Source organism: Macrobrachium nipponense, chromosome 7 (genome assembly GCF_015104395.2).
Source record: "Macrobrachium nipponense isolate FS-2020 chromosome 7, ASM1510439v2, whole genome shotgun sequence".
In the NCBI taxonomy this organism is placed as follows: domain Eukaryota; kingdom Metazoa; phylum Arthropoda; class Malacostraca; order Decapoda; family Palaemonidae; genus Macrobrachium; species Macrobrachium nipponense.
Genome location: NC_061109.1, coordinates 13,533,660 through 13,548,386, shown reverse-complemented (window position 1 = coordinate 13,548,386; position 14,727 = coordinate 13,533,660). Strand labels below are relative to the sequence as shown.

General features: G+C 39.2%; 1 protein-coding gene across 1 annotated transcript in view; it reads left to right on the top strand.

The window, feature by feature from the left end:
- Positions 1–14,727, top strand: part of LOC135217539 (crossover junction endonuclease EME1-like) — a 161,507-nt gene that overhangs the window by 120,596 nt on the left and 26,184 nt on the right. The window contains exon 9 of the mRNA XM_064253506.1: positions 13,029–13,145. Coding sequence (XP_064109576.1) covers positions 13,029–13,145 — 117 coding nt within the window. The remainder of the gene's footprint in view (positions 1–13,028; positions 13,146–14,727) is intronic.

Here is a 14,727-nt window from a genome sequence, read left to right as displayed (position 1 = left end):
TGATATCTTGAAGACAGAAGAAAGAGAATAGATAACAGCAAATTCAAACTTATGGGCCTCCAACCCATCATTAAAGAGGGACTGCCTTCCTCACTTTTTTTTGCATGTCTACCATTGTATGTGTATTTTGAACATTTTCCCAAGCTTTACTTCAGAGGTTTGGAACTCTTTCTCTTTCACTTCGACTCAGCTTCCTTTTATCATCATTTAATGAAAATTTCTATTGTATATAGAATGCTTTTCACTTGAAATTCATTGTAATAAATAATTTACAATGCCACCTCAGCTTATTTTGTACTTTTGTTATTTTTTGTGTGGTAAAAGTTCTAAGTTTGTGTATTATATGGGGACCTGATGCAGTGTGCCTGCTGTACATTGTTAAATTTATGCTTGGCAAGTAATTTAAAACAAAAACAAGTTCTGTGATGATCGATCAAATAAAGTGTCTGCATTTGTATAAAAACTGTAGTACCTGTATTTCAGAGTGGGCTGTCTACTGCTGCAAATCATTGTTAAGTAAACATAAAAAATCAGTTCTTTACATGATTTCCTTTAGCAATTTTGTTTCATTATGTGAGTACATGCTGTGGAATAAGTGTACAGGTAGTCCCTGGTTATCAGCCTGGGTTTCTATTCTCGGCGGGGTGGTGTTAAGCGAAAACCACCATTAGCCAAAACTCTGCGATTTATGGCACCACATATTGGTTAATGGTGCCTCTGTATGGTATGTTATGGCGCCATAACTCTATTATCAACACCTTACGGCACTGATAACTGAAACTTGGTCCGCTAAGTCGTCATAATCGCCTATTTTATGCCACTAGACAAGCGCCATTAACCGAGTCCACCGATAACCGAGTCCGCTGATAACTGGAGACTGCCTGTAATTGCACTGTTTGCCATAAAATAAGATATCATTGCTAATCAAAGTTATAACACCAGCTCATAAGTAAACTTTTTTCAAAAGTGTGCCGCTTTTTTATTTCACTTTGCAAGTGTGTGCTCTGAAATGTTAAAATTTAGGTTTAAAAGAGGTGTAATTGCCTCAGCCTACCACCCTTCACCCCATGATGACGCGTCACTGTTTACTCTATTATATACCAATGGAATGGGGTGATTGTGAGCTGAAGTTTAATGGTCAATTATACAATATGATTGGTATTTTAATTAACATGTACTGTGTTCAATGCAATGCTGTTTATATTTTGTCATCTTCAAGATGAGTTTTTGTGCTGTAATGATTTTTTTTAGCGTGTAGGTTTTCCTGTCTATGTACATTGGTATCATATTAGGAAATACTACACATGTATATATTGTGTCTCTCTGGTACAATAGTTTTATTAACATTTATTTAATGCTGTAAAGTATTTCTATAATACAGTAATGTAATGTTATATACAAATATTTTCACACTGTGTGTGTCTTGAATGTTTATGAGGATCCCATTATGAACCGTCATGCACAACACTGTAGCACCCCTCTTTCGCCAGTATAGTCATTTCATTGATGCCTTTCCTGGTCCCTTGATGTCTCCTTTATATAGATTTGTGCCATTCCCATCACATTTGTTACCAATGGCCCACACCAGGTTAAGGATCATCAGCATTCTTTTAATCTTCTAACTAATTAGGTCTTACCTTTTTGCTTAAAGGAGTCTTTTTCTTAATTCTCAATACTTATCAACAGCAAAGAAAGTCTTCTGCAATGTTTGGCATTCTTAGATGTGTTTGATTTCAGGTAGTTTTGGTTAAGGCTTAGTGCTTCATTTGCTTTGGGAACAACAGATTGCAGGTTCTTCACCCCCTTTGGAGGAAAAATGGAATTCCTTTCTTTGCCTTCTCCCTTTGCCTGCAAGTAGTCATAAGCAGCAACACAGGACTAGTCTTCTTGTGTGGGGTATACCCTCTCTATTTTACTTGCCCATTCTCTGAATTATTAAGTGTCACCTAATCATAAGGTTCAGATCGCTTTACATACACGAAGCTTATGCTTTTTCCTTCAGAACATGTTATAAACTTCAGTTTGATGTTTTCCTGGACTTACACTCATGGGCAGAGCTTCACATGTAGATATCAAGTGCCATAAGTTTTGATAAAGGTGTTTGCCTTCACTGGGAATAAATTGCCCTAATTGGTTTGTAGTGAAAGTTATAATTTTTTAAAAAGGGATTTTGACTTAGGAAAAATCTATTTCTGGGAGAAGACCTGTGTCGCCCGATGAAAAATCCCTGTAACTCATTTTTCTAGTATAAATAAACTATGATATACCAGAGAAAAAGCTAACATGGTTATGCTGAAGTTACTACCCTCAGCGCAATCACCCAAAGGGTGTCGGTATAAGTATAGGGGCGTTGTGTTACCACAAACCACAGGACTTCTGCCTTTCAGAAGGTTCCCTTCAAAATCCCCCTCTTTGGTGGGAGCAGCTACAATGAAATCCCACCACCCGTCCTCGCTCGCCACTACTACTACTACCCACGCGCTACAATCCCATTCCTGAAAATAGTTTTACAAATTTGGATTAGTCAGGGTGGGAACAGAATGATAATAGGGTTAGGGTTCATCGGGCGACACAGGTCTTCCCCAGAAATAGATTTTTCCTACGGCAAAATCCCTTTTCTGGGTTCGACCTGTGTCTGCCGATGAAAACATACCAGAGAATGTTATACAAGTTTTTAGTCTAAAATTATGTGTAAAACCGGGTTAATGATATCCAGAATAAGGAGTTATAAATAGTTTTACTATTTAGTCTTAATATTACAACTTAAACTAGTAACTCAATATTTGTGAGAAATAAATTCTTAATATACAATTAACCACAACAGTATTAAAATATACAATACTGAAAATATATATGTTATTAGCTCGTTGGTCACGATTATATGTCATACAGACCAAGCAAAGCGTTATAGTACTTCCATAGTAGTACAGTGGACCCCCCGTATTCGCGTTCTCCGGATTCGCGGACTCACACATTCGCGGATTTCTCTCAGGAACGTTTCCCTGCATTATTCGCAGAAAATTCGCGCATTCGCGGTATTTTTCTATGAGAAATATCCACAAATTCCTGGTTTTTGTTATCAATTTCATCATAAAATGCACTTTTTGTGATAAAACTATTAAAAAACCAAGTATGAAAATTTATAGTGGTTTTTCTTAAGTTTTAACTAACAAAATAGGCTGTTTTTAGGATTTTTATAGGGGTTCCAAACATTCGCGGATTCTAACTATTCGCTGGGGGGTCTGGTACGCATCCCCCGCGAATACGGGGGAACCACTGTACTTGAAAGTAATATATATATACTTATGTACAATTTCATACAATAATCCGGTAGTGGGATCAACAACAAGCGTCTAGCCCGGTCCGAAAAAATAGTATGGTGGGGAGTGTGAGCGAGTCATGCAGGTAGAAGGGTCATGCAAAGGGAGATAGTAAAAGGAATAGCTCTATTTAAAGATTTCTAAGGAGAACCGTCAGTCTGTTCTTCAGGAACAACCACAGCACCAGCTGCCACTGCTGAAAATTTTAGGGCCTTTAGATTTACTAGGTAGTGGCGCTTAAACACTGCTGGGGACTTCCAACCTGTGTACTTTTTTAGGTCGTCAAACTTCATGTTTTGAAAATAATTAATTGAGGTGGCAGCTGCTCGGATATCATGGACATGTGGGACTGAATCCGGATTAGCTTGCTTAATAAAATAAAGTATCTGTTGCCTAATTCCTCTTAGAGTTATCGTGCCTCCTTTTTCTCTAAGAAAATGAGGGCCCGTTGTTACTTGAGATGTTCTGGTCATAAAGGTTTTAAGTGTATGAACAGGACATAATGATTTATCTTCTGGAAGAGGAAGAATTTCCCAAGGTGTCCACCTATTCTGTGGATCTTCCTTTTTCGCTAAAAATTGTGTATCTGTCCTGGATTCCTGGAAAGGGCTGACAATTCAGAAATTCTAGCTCCAGAAGCCAGAGCTACTAAAAATAATGTTTTTCTTAGTAGTGCTGAATAAGAACAGTTATCATTGTCTAAATCTGATGCAAGTTTAAGAACATCGTTTAAAATCCATGATATTGATTGAGGACGGCTTACCGGTCTCAAACGTGCACATGCTTTCGGAATAGAGGAAAAGTATGTGTCTGCTAAATTAATATTGAAACCTATTTGAAAAATCTTTCTTAGGGCAGATTTAATTGTGGTAATAGTGCTAGCAGCTAAGCCTTTCTCATGTAATGATCTTAAGAAAGAAATTGTAAGATTCGTATCCATTTCTTGAACATTCATGTCTTTAAAAAATATAGCCAATTTTTTCACTGCGGAATCATATTGTCTAATTGTAGAATCTCGTTTATCCGATTCTACAAACAGAATATTTAATGGATCTGTGTTTGCTTCTTTTTGTGCCGTAAACTTCATGAAGTCCATAAAGTTAGGGCACTCAGAATTCTTGAGGAAGCTGACACAGTTTGCGTTTGTACTATCTGTGTTAGGTTCGGGGATGGAATCTTCTGGGGTTTGAGTTTCATCTCCATGATAAGGGGATACCAATTGCTCTTCGGCCAGTTGGGTGCCACTAGTGCCAGCTGGCCTTTGAATAATCTTAGCTTGTGTAGTACCTTCAACAGGAGGTTCACTGGAGGAAAAAGATAAATTCTTTCCCAATTGTTCCAATCCAGAGACATTGCATCGATCGCAAAGGCATTGTTGTCTATGTTGGGAGCCACATAGCAAGCTAACTTGTGGTTGGACTCCGAGGCAAAGAGGTCTACCTGGAGTCCTGGAATCTGAGTTGTAATCCATTTGAATGAATTGTTGTCCAGTGACCATTCTGATTCCAGTGGGGTCATTCTGGACAAGGAGTCTGCTACTACATTCCTTACCCTGCCAGATGAATTGCTGACAGATGCCAGTGGTTCTTTTCCGCTAATAGGAATATTGCTATCATTACATGATTCAATTTGTTGGATTTGGATCCTCTTCTGTTTATGCAATGGACTACTGTAAAGCTGTCCGATACGATTCGAATGTGGATCTTCTTGGACGGTTGTAACTTTTTCAGTGTTAAAACACTGCCATCGCTTCCAATTCATTGATGTGGAATCGACGGAATGTTTCCGACCATGTTCCTTGAACTTTCTTGAGGGGTGAATATCCCCTCCAACCGCTCAGAGATGCATCTGTGTGGATGATCAGAGATGGAGGAGGAAATTGCAGCGGAACTGATTTGGATAGGTTCCGTTGTTTCGTCCATGGAAGAAGTCTCTTTTTTAGAATATCTGGAATTCTTGAAACCTTGTCTCTGAATTTGAGATTTGCTCTTGATCTCCAAACCTGATTGATATCCTTTAATCTGGTTTTCAATAGAACATCTGTTACTGATGCGCATTGAAGGGAGCCCAGGATCCTCTCCTGTTCCCTTCGAGATGACCGTCTGTTTTTGATAAAGCGTTTTGTAGCTTTTACTATCTCTTTGACCTTTTTGGGCGGTAGAGATAGCTTGTGTTTCTTCAGGTCCCACTGAATCCCTAACCATTGGAACTGAGATGCTGGAGTCAGTTTGGATTTCGCCATGTTTACTTGGAACCCTAAAAATTTTAGGAATTCCAGTACTTTGGTTGTCGACCTTTGACACTCTGCTTCGTTGTTCGCCCAGATTAACCAATCGTCCAGGTAGGCTACTAACAGTATTCCTTTCTTCCTCAATTCCTGAACTACTGTCTCTCCTAATTTTGTGAATACCCTGGGTGCTACATTGAGTCCGAAGGGCATTACCTTGAATGAGTTGGCTTTCTTGCCTAGTTTGAATCCTAGGTACGGAGAGAAGTTTCTGGCTATTGGGACGTGCTAGTAAGCGTCTGTAAGATCTATAGAGGTGGTGACGGCCCCACAGGGAAGTAAGGTCTGTACCTGTGAGATTGTCAGCATATGGAACTTGTCGCAGTGAATGTAGGAATTCAGCCGAGACAAGTCCAGGATTACTCGTCTTTTGTTCGAGTCCTTCTTTGGGACACTGAACAAACGTGCTTGGAACCTTATGCTCTTCACCCTCTTTATGGCGCGTTTCTGCAGAAGATCCTTTGTATACTCTAAGAGGTCCTCTGTTGGTTTTTGGAAGAAGCTGACTGGAGGGGGAGGGCCCTTCTCCCACTTCCAGCTTAGACCTTTTGATATTATACTGTGGGCCCATGGACTGAAGGTCCATCGACCCCTGAATAGGAACAGTCTCCCCCCTACGTGGGAGATCTCACTGGTTGGTTGCTGGTCTAGTTCCTCTCCCTCCTCAGAATCCTCTACCTCTGGCTCCACCCTGCAATCGAGAGCCTCCCCTGGCTGGACTACTCCCAGCATGTCTGCTATATGGGCGAAAAGTACTTCTCGCCTCATAAGCAGGATTAAATGCTAAGTCGAAGGTTGAGGTTCCGAGGGTTGTTGGACCAAGACATATTGCTGTGGTGCTGGTGCTTTAGAGGTGGACGGCACTGCCTGCATATATCCATGAGGACGGGCCGTTTGGTAAGGGTTATACCTTCTTGCCTTCTTTTTGGGCCCTTGTTGATGAGATGGTGCATCAATGTGACGTTTGAAGGGAAGACCCCACCTTACTCTCAGACTCTGGTTAGTCCTGGCTGCCTCATGCAAGATGTTATTTACTTCATCTTTGGGGAAGAGGTTTTCTCCCCAAATGGATGATTTAATTAGCCTATTGGGCTCATGTTTCACTGTAGCCCCAGCTAAAACATGTTTTCTACAGGCCCTTCTTGCTATTGCAAAGTCATACAAGTCCGCTTGAAAGGTCTGCAGTAGAGCTTTCTTTAAGACTCGAAAGACTTGCTCATCCTCATAAGTTGTGGCTAGCAACTCTGCCGATGTGACGGAGTTGATAGATCTGGCTAACCTAGTCCTCGCCTCGAACTCCACCTTGATCATATGGTCGGGGAGTTTGGGCAATCTTTCGGAGAATAAGTCCGAAGCGCAATCCGGCTCCAATTTACCTGAAGTAAATGTCGCCGGAGCATTACTCCAAGTGTCCAATCCTGTGGGCAAAAGAAGAGATGTAGCCTCTGTTTCCCTCAGGGCTGGCATCGGTTTATCTTCCACTATTGTTTGTAAGGTTAACTCCGCCACCTTAGATGTACAAGGTGACGGAATTCCTTCGGGGGTGACAAACATTGTATATTTCCCCTTGTGCGGCGTCAATTTGGTATTGACGTAGCCCAACTCTGATAGAGAACGGACCCAGGCAGCTTGGGCCTGTTCTCTGGGGAAGATCACCGTTTCTTTTGGCACTTTGTCAACTCTGACTAGCGCATGTTTTGCTAGCCTAACAAAACCTGGGAACGGGAACTGTAGACCGGCTGGGAAGAGCTCAAAGTCTTCAATCGGTCTTGTACCACACCCCTCAATAGTCAATCTCCCATCTACAAAGGGAGCATGTAGGGCCAACCTCCAAGGGTTTTCCTTGTCAAAGGGGGGAAGCTTTGAAGCATCTGGAACCATCATTGATAGGGCTGGTGTTCCGGAGCGAAGGAGACCGGAGAGCATCTCCTCAATAGGCCTAATTTTCTCCGACAATGACGAGAGAGCCTGATTGGAGATGTCCGGTGTTGGCCCGAGGCGTGCATCTCTATTACTCCACTAACCCTAGCTAACAATAGGTTAGTGAAGGCTTCAGGGTCAAAGGACTGTTCCACCGCCTTTGAGAACGTTTCTGTCCCTTCGTTAGGGGAAGGATTTATGGCAGCAGGCTCATTGATGGACGATGTCGACGGCTGTGAAGCTGAAGACAACTCCTTCGCCGCTGGTGGAACAGGCTTCATGCCCTTCTTTAAAGTCTTTTTGACTTTAGGAACTACCGACGGCATTCCTTGTTTTTCACTGGGCTTCGAAAAGCCCTTAACCCTCTAACGCCGAAGCGGTAAAAAGAAAATTGTCTCCCGTTTGCCGGAGGTGTTTCAGGGTGAGCGCGGAAGCGGAAAAAATTTTTTTTTTCAAAAAATCACAGCGAGCTTAGTTTTCAAGATTAAGAGTTCATTTTTGGCTCCTTTTTTTGTCATTGGCTGAAGTTTAGTATGCAACCATCAGAAATGAAAAAAATTATTATTATCATATATAAATAATGCGATATATGATAGCGCAAAAACGAAATTTCATATATAATTGTATTCAAATCGCGCTGTGCGCAAAACGGTTAAAGGTAACAAGTTACTTTTTTTGTTGTAATGTACACTAAATTGCGATCATTTTGGTATATAACACATTGTAAAACGATAAAAGCAACACAGAGAAAATATTATCACAAAATAATGCATGAATTCGTAACGCCCGGACGTAAACAAATATTTTTTTCAAAAATTCACCATAAATCTAAATATTGTCCTAGAGACTTCCAATTTCTTTCAAAATGAAGACAAATGATTGAATATTACTATACTGTAAGAGTATTAGCTTACAAATGCAGTTTTCGACCATATCTGACGAGTTAAAGTTGACTGAATGTCGAATTTTTTTATATATATATTGTTTATATGCAATTACTTCGGAAATAAGAAAAGCTACAACCTTCAAATATTTTTTGTTTTATTCTACATGAAATTGCGCACATTTTCATATATAAAACTCTATGAAATGCTTAATATGAAACTGAGCAAATATTCCGAGAATGGTACGTACTCATTTCGGAGATTTGTGGCGGAGAATCCGCGTGCGGAGGGAAGGAAAGATTTTTTTTTAAATTCACTATAAATCTAAATATTTTGCTAGAGACTTTGAATTTGTTTCAAGATGAAGATAAATGACTGAATATTACTAGACTGTAAGAGTTTTAGCTTACAATTGCGTTTTTCGACCATTTCGGTAGAGTCAAAGTTGACCGAACGTGGTTTTTTTTCTATTTATCGTGATTTATATGCAAATATTTCAAAAATGAGAAAAGCTACAACCTTCAATTATTTTTTGTTATATTCTACATGAAATTGCGCACATTTTCATATATAAAACTTTATGTAACGGCTAATTTAAAATGGTGCAAACATTACCACAATCGCACGTATGATTTTTTTGGAAGAGTTACCGCGCGGACGTAAAGAAAATGTTATTTTTTTCATAAATTCACCATAAATCGAAATATTGTGCCAGAGACTTCCAATTTGTTGCAAAATGAAGGTAAATGCTTGAATATTACTAGAATATAAGCGTTTTAGCTTACAATTGCGTTTTTCGACCATTTCGGTAGAGTCAAAGTTGACCGAATGTTGAAATTTTGGCAATTATCGTTATTTATATGTAAATATCTCAAAACTGATAAAAGCTACAACCATGGGTTGTTTTTAGTTGTATTGTGCATGAAATTGCGCACATTTTCATATATAAAACTTTATATAACGGCTAATTTTAAAATGGTGCAAACATTACCACAATCGCATGTATGATTTTTTTCGGAAGAGTTACCGCGCGGACTTAAGGAAAAAGTTTTTTCATAAATTCACCATAAATCGGAATATTGTGCTAGAGATTTCCAATTAGTTGCAAAATTAAGGTAAATGATTGAATATTACTAAAATATAAGAGTTTTAGCTTACAATTGCGTTTTTCGACCATTTCGGTAGAGTCAAAAGTTGACCGAAGGTTGAAATTTTTGCAATTATCGTTATTTATATGAAAATATCTCAAAACTGATAAAAGCTACAATCATGAGTATTTTATTGTTGTATTTTACATAAAAATGCGCACATTTTCATATATAATACTTCATGTAACAGCTAATTTACAATGGTACAAAAATTATGTCAAAGTGACGAAATAATTTCCGAGATGTGTCACAGATACTTTTTAGTGCGATAAGAAAGAAATTCGCGCTTGCGCGCCTGCGTAACGATTGTAAACAAAACAACACCTTGATCCGTGAACTCCCAGCATCCCCCAAGGCGCGTGATTCAAAAGTTTTAGGCTGGTAGACCTATAAGTATTTTTCCGCGAATTTAAAAAAAAACTTTTGTATGTCGACGTAAAATACGTCCAGTCGGCACCCGAGAGACAAAAAATGTTGACGTAAAATACGTCCAGTCGGCATTTAAGGGTTAAAGGATGAAGAAGAAGCGAGGGAAGGAGAAGGACTGGGAAGGGAACTCGCTCCACTTACCTCCCCACCTACCTGTTCCTCCGTGACCATGGGCTCGGCGTTGATGTTGATCGCCGCCACATCCTCCATCAAATCTTGCTGCTGCTCCAAGGTGGTCGTGGTTTCAGCCCGGATGGCCTCGATGAAGGGTTCGGCAATGTCTCTGGCCACCGCTGTAGTCAGTGTGGCCCCTGAAAAGATCATGGCGCAAAGGTCAGCATCAAGCACATAGGGCTGACCCTTAGGTACATTTTTGCCGAAGCCCCCCCCCCCATTTGCGAAGGGACACCCTAGCATCGTGGTATGCCGCCGGATCCGTCTGTAAGTTAACATTTGTTTTAGTGGCGGATCCGTTGATTGATTTAGAATTCTTATGACTATATTCCTTAAAATATCTAAGCCAATTTCGTAATGTCCTTACCTGTTCATTGGACATGATGGCCACCAAGTCGTAACAGACCGTACAAGCGTCCGGATGCCAGACCACGTAGTTGTCAAGTTGCACGGCGCAGTTGGCGTGCGACCGGCAAACTACGTGGCCGAACGGGTTCCCCAACGATGCATGGCAGCCCTCCGCCTGGCAACGGACCACCTGTAATGTGAAAAGTCTCAATGAGTTTTCTTCCCTGGTGGTATTTATTAAAACTATCGGCAAAATATTTCGTCGCCGAAATATTCCGTCTAGACATGCAGTTAAGTATTTTCTAGAGAACTCATGCATTGTTTCTATTTGTTGGCGAAATATTTTGTTGCCGAAATATTCCGGTACCGACGTAGTACTAGTTATCCACAACGTGTATTAACTAAGTTAAAAACTCGTAAGTTTTGTTGTCGTTTATATTTATCGAAGAAATATTTTGTTGCCGAAATATTCCGGAACCGACTTAATACTAGTTATGAATAACTAGTCAAAAAAACTCGTAAGTTTCTGGATTGTTGTCGGCGGAATATTTCGTCTCCGAAATATTCCGTACTGACGTAACTGCTTAAGTGTTCTAGAAACTCTTTCTTTTCTAAGTTGTCGGCGAAATATTTCGTAGCCGAAATATTCCGAGACCAACGTAATATCAATACTAATTGGCTTATCTTAAGGAGGCTTATAAACTTTAAGTGTAATAGCATAAACTGAGAATTCACTTAAGAGGCATGCTTAAACATATACGCCGAACTTCGTCGATGCCGAAGAAGAGGACAGTTCGCCTATTTTTATAGAACATCGACTGAGAAGCTGTTGTATATTAGATAATGGATTACCTCTATAATTGCCGAACCTAGGAATGAATCATTTTGAATTCCAGCAATGCCGAACTTTGAGTACTATTACGTTTATACCCTGCCTCTAAATATTCCATTAAAGGTATACTCTGTTCGCCGAGGCTCCAGAGATAATAAGAATAGTAATTATTATATGAAATAATATCCCTTATTTAATATATTAGATTAGAGGTTTGTTTGTAATAGTTCACGTTGCCTGGCTCTACCCCTGATCCAAGTTGGGTATCACTCATAGGCTACGTAGCCTAGATCTTTCACTGACTGGCTGTGGCTCGTTGCGATCGAAATGGTCCAACCCGGTCAGGAGGCTATCCAGCTAGGCTAGGCACATAATACCATTACTTAGGGTATTTTTATTCAGTCTAATTATAACAATATATCACAAGGTGCATAGGAGTTATCTCTAAATATCTAGTACTAATCTACATATCCCCTGGTATCCCTTAAATTCCCATTGTGATGGGAAATTTTCCCCGACCATACCAGCAAAGTCGTTTTCTAGACCTACAACGCTAGGACGAGAAAAACCTACTATTAAGCTTATCAGGCTTAATAATTTAAGCTAACTAGGGGTAATTTAACCATGTATCCAGTTAAGGATCAAATATGGTTATCATTGTGAGACTAGCCTAGATTCGAGAAGGGCTCACGAGCACTGAAATACTTAAGTTGCTAGTATATAAGCCATATCAATATGAAATGCAACCAATATCTGTACTAACAGAAATATCACATTTTAATACTTTATTATTAAAGCTAAGCCTATATATATAATTTGAAACATGTCGTGCGAAATTCGCTGTAGCTATGCCGACGCTCAAAATGGCGGTCTAGCCAGCCGCACCCCCAACTTATATTTTGAGGGGCCCAGGCCAATAGCATACTTAAATTAACTTAATTATGAAATAAAACCAAATTGGGGTACTCAACTTCGAAGCAGAAGCAGCTTGAGCACTCATATTCAGTCGGATTAATCCAAATTTTACTGATTAACACAGAGCGTAATTTTACAGCTTTTGCCGCACGACTCTATTTTACAGGAATGGGATTGTAGCATGTGGGTAGTAGTAGTAGTGGTGAGCGAGGACGGGTGGTGGGATTTCGTTGTAGCGGCTCCCACCAAAGAGGGGGATTTTGAAGGGAACCTTCTGAATGGCAGAAGTCCTGTGGTTTGTGGTAACACAACGCCCCTATACTTATACCGACACCCTTTGGGTGATCACGCTGAGGGTAGTAACTTCAGCATAACCATGTTAGCTTTTTCTCTGGTATATTATAGAGTTTATTTATACTAGAAAAATGAGTTACAGGGATTTTTCATCAGCAGACACAGGTTGAACCCAGAAAACAAGTTTTTCTTAAGCTCTACTTTTACAGTTTACTGCCTCTAAACCCCTCTTCACTATTACAGCATGATTCAGTTCTTCTTCTCCTTCTTCTTAGGTATTGTGCTTAGTCTTATAAACATAAAAGGGTTTGTACTGTAAAAATTAATTTTGTTTGTATAAATTTTATTTAGTTGTTTACCTGTAGATTATGAATTTGTTACAGTTACTCAGCAATTATTTTGCTATAATGGAAGAATTTCTTGAATAAAGAATATTTTGTGAACAAAGATAGTCATTCAGTAATGATTTTGCTACAGAGGTAGGAGAACAAATAAGCAGCAAGATTTTCGCGCTGCTGTTTTAGGAGAAGCAGCCCAGCCCAAGAGGAAGAAAAAGAAACAGTGTTCAAATGGCATTGAGTCTGATGTACACAGGTAATGTAGAAGAGTAAACTTATTTCTTCTTACTACATTTTAAGTGTTCAACTGTGTATTGTTTTTTTTAATTGCAAAAGAAGAAAAATTTAAAGCATGTACAGTGTTCCCCCTGTATTCGCAGCAGTTGAATAGACTAGACACCCCTTGCAAGTAGCTGGAATCTGCGAATAGTTGAAGCCCTTATAAAAATGCTTGAATCTGACTTTTTTGTTAGTTAAAACTCAAGAAAAACCCATTAAAAATGTTGATACCAGGTTTTTTTAATAGTTTTATTACAAAAAGTGCATTTTATGATGAAATTGGTAAATATAACAGGAATTTGTGGACATTTCTCATAGAAAAATACAGCAAATAGGCGAATTTCCCTCGAATAATGAGGATATATGTCCCAGAGAGAAATCCGTGAATATGTGAGTCCGCGAATCCGGAGTCAACGAATCAGGGGGTTTGACTGTAGATTAAATGCCCTTATTAAAATATAAACATGTTTTAATAGCAACACTTCATCTACATGCTGTGAATTTTGTAAGTGAATATTGCTGCTTACAAAAGTTTCTAGAGCATCTTAGAATTATTGTGACAAGCTGTGGTTTACGTCCTTAATTATAGTGCCCTTGTACAGAAAAAATTCTTCAGTTTCATTATTGCATTTCTTCATTGTATGGTCACATTCATTTTACTCCACAAGTTTTGTAATTATTATTTTCATTTCTTTGTTATACTTTTGTTTGTTTTTTATTTTTATTTTTAATCTCCCAGTGTGATGATAAGGTATAAAAAATTATAATATAAGTTCTGCATGAATTAGTCATGTTGCATTTATTTATTTCTTGGAACAGTGAAATGAGGTGGCTGCTAATCTTGACAGTGGCTGGAATGGAACAGTGTGTCTAACATTGTTAATTAGCAAATTTGACACAATGCTCTCATTTTTCACTTTATGGAGCTGGAACTTGTGATGATGCTTGTTGTTATCTTTGACCCGAGGCTTTCTTTTTTGCTTGACTAGAGAAACAAGTAATCTAATAACACCACAAAGCAAAATGAAGCTTACCATGCCTACAAAAATACTAAATCTTTTGGTGTACCATTCATTTTTTTTAAGTATCCCTCTGTCTGGCTTGTCAGCAGCCTTTCAAGATCTTGATCTTTCAGGCAATGACATTCAGAATAGTGATTTCCTTTTTGAAAGCAGTTAGTACTGTTACTAGAAGATATTGCCAGCCAAATTAGTTAAATTTTCTCTAAGCAGGGAGAGAAGTTAAGTATATCTTAGTTTAACCAGGCCACTGAGCTGATTAACAGTTCTCCTAGGGTTGGCCCAAAGGATTTGATATTTTTACGCGTTTAGGAACCAATTCGTTACTTAGCAATGGGACCTACAGCTTATTGTGGGATCCGAACCACGTGGAGAAATGAATTTCTATCACCAGAAATAAATTCCTCTGATTCCGCGTTGGCAGAGCGGGGAATCAAACCCAGACCCTGAGATCGGTAGTCAAGCACATAACCAACTCATCCAGCAAGTGACACGTTTCCACTAGAACAAAGTTCACATACAAGAATGAGCTTGAGCTAA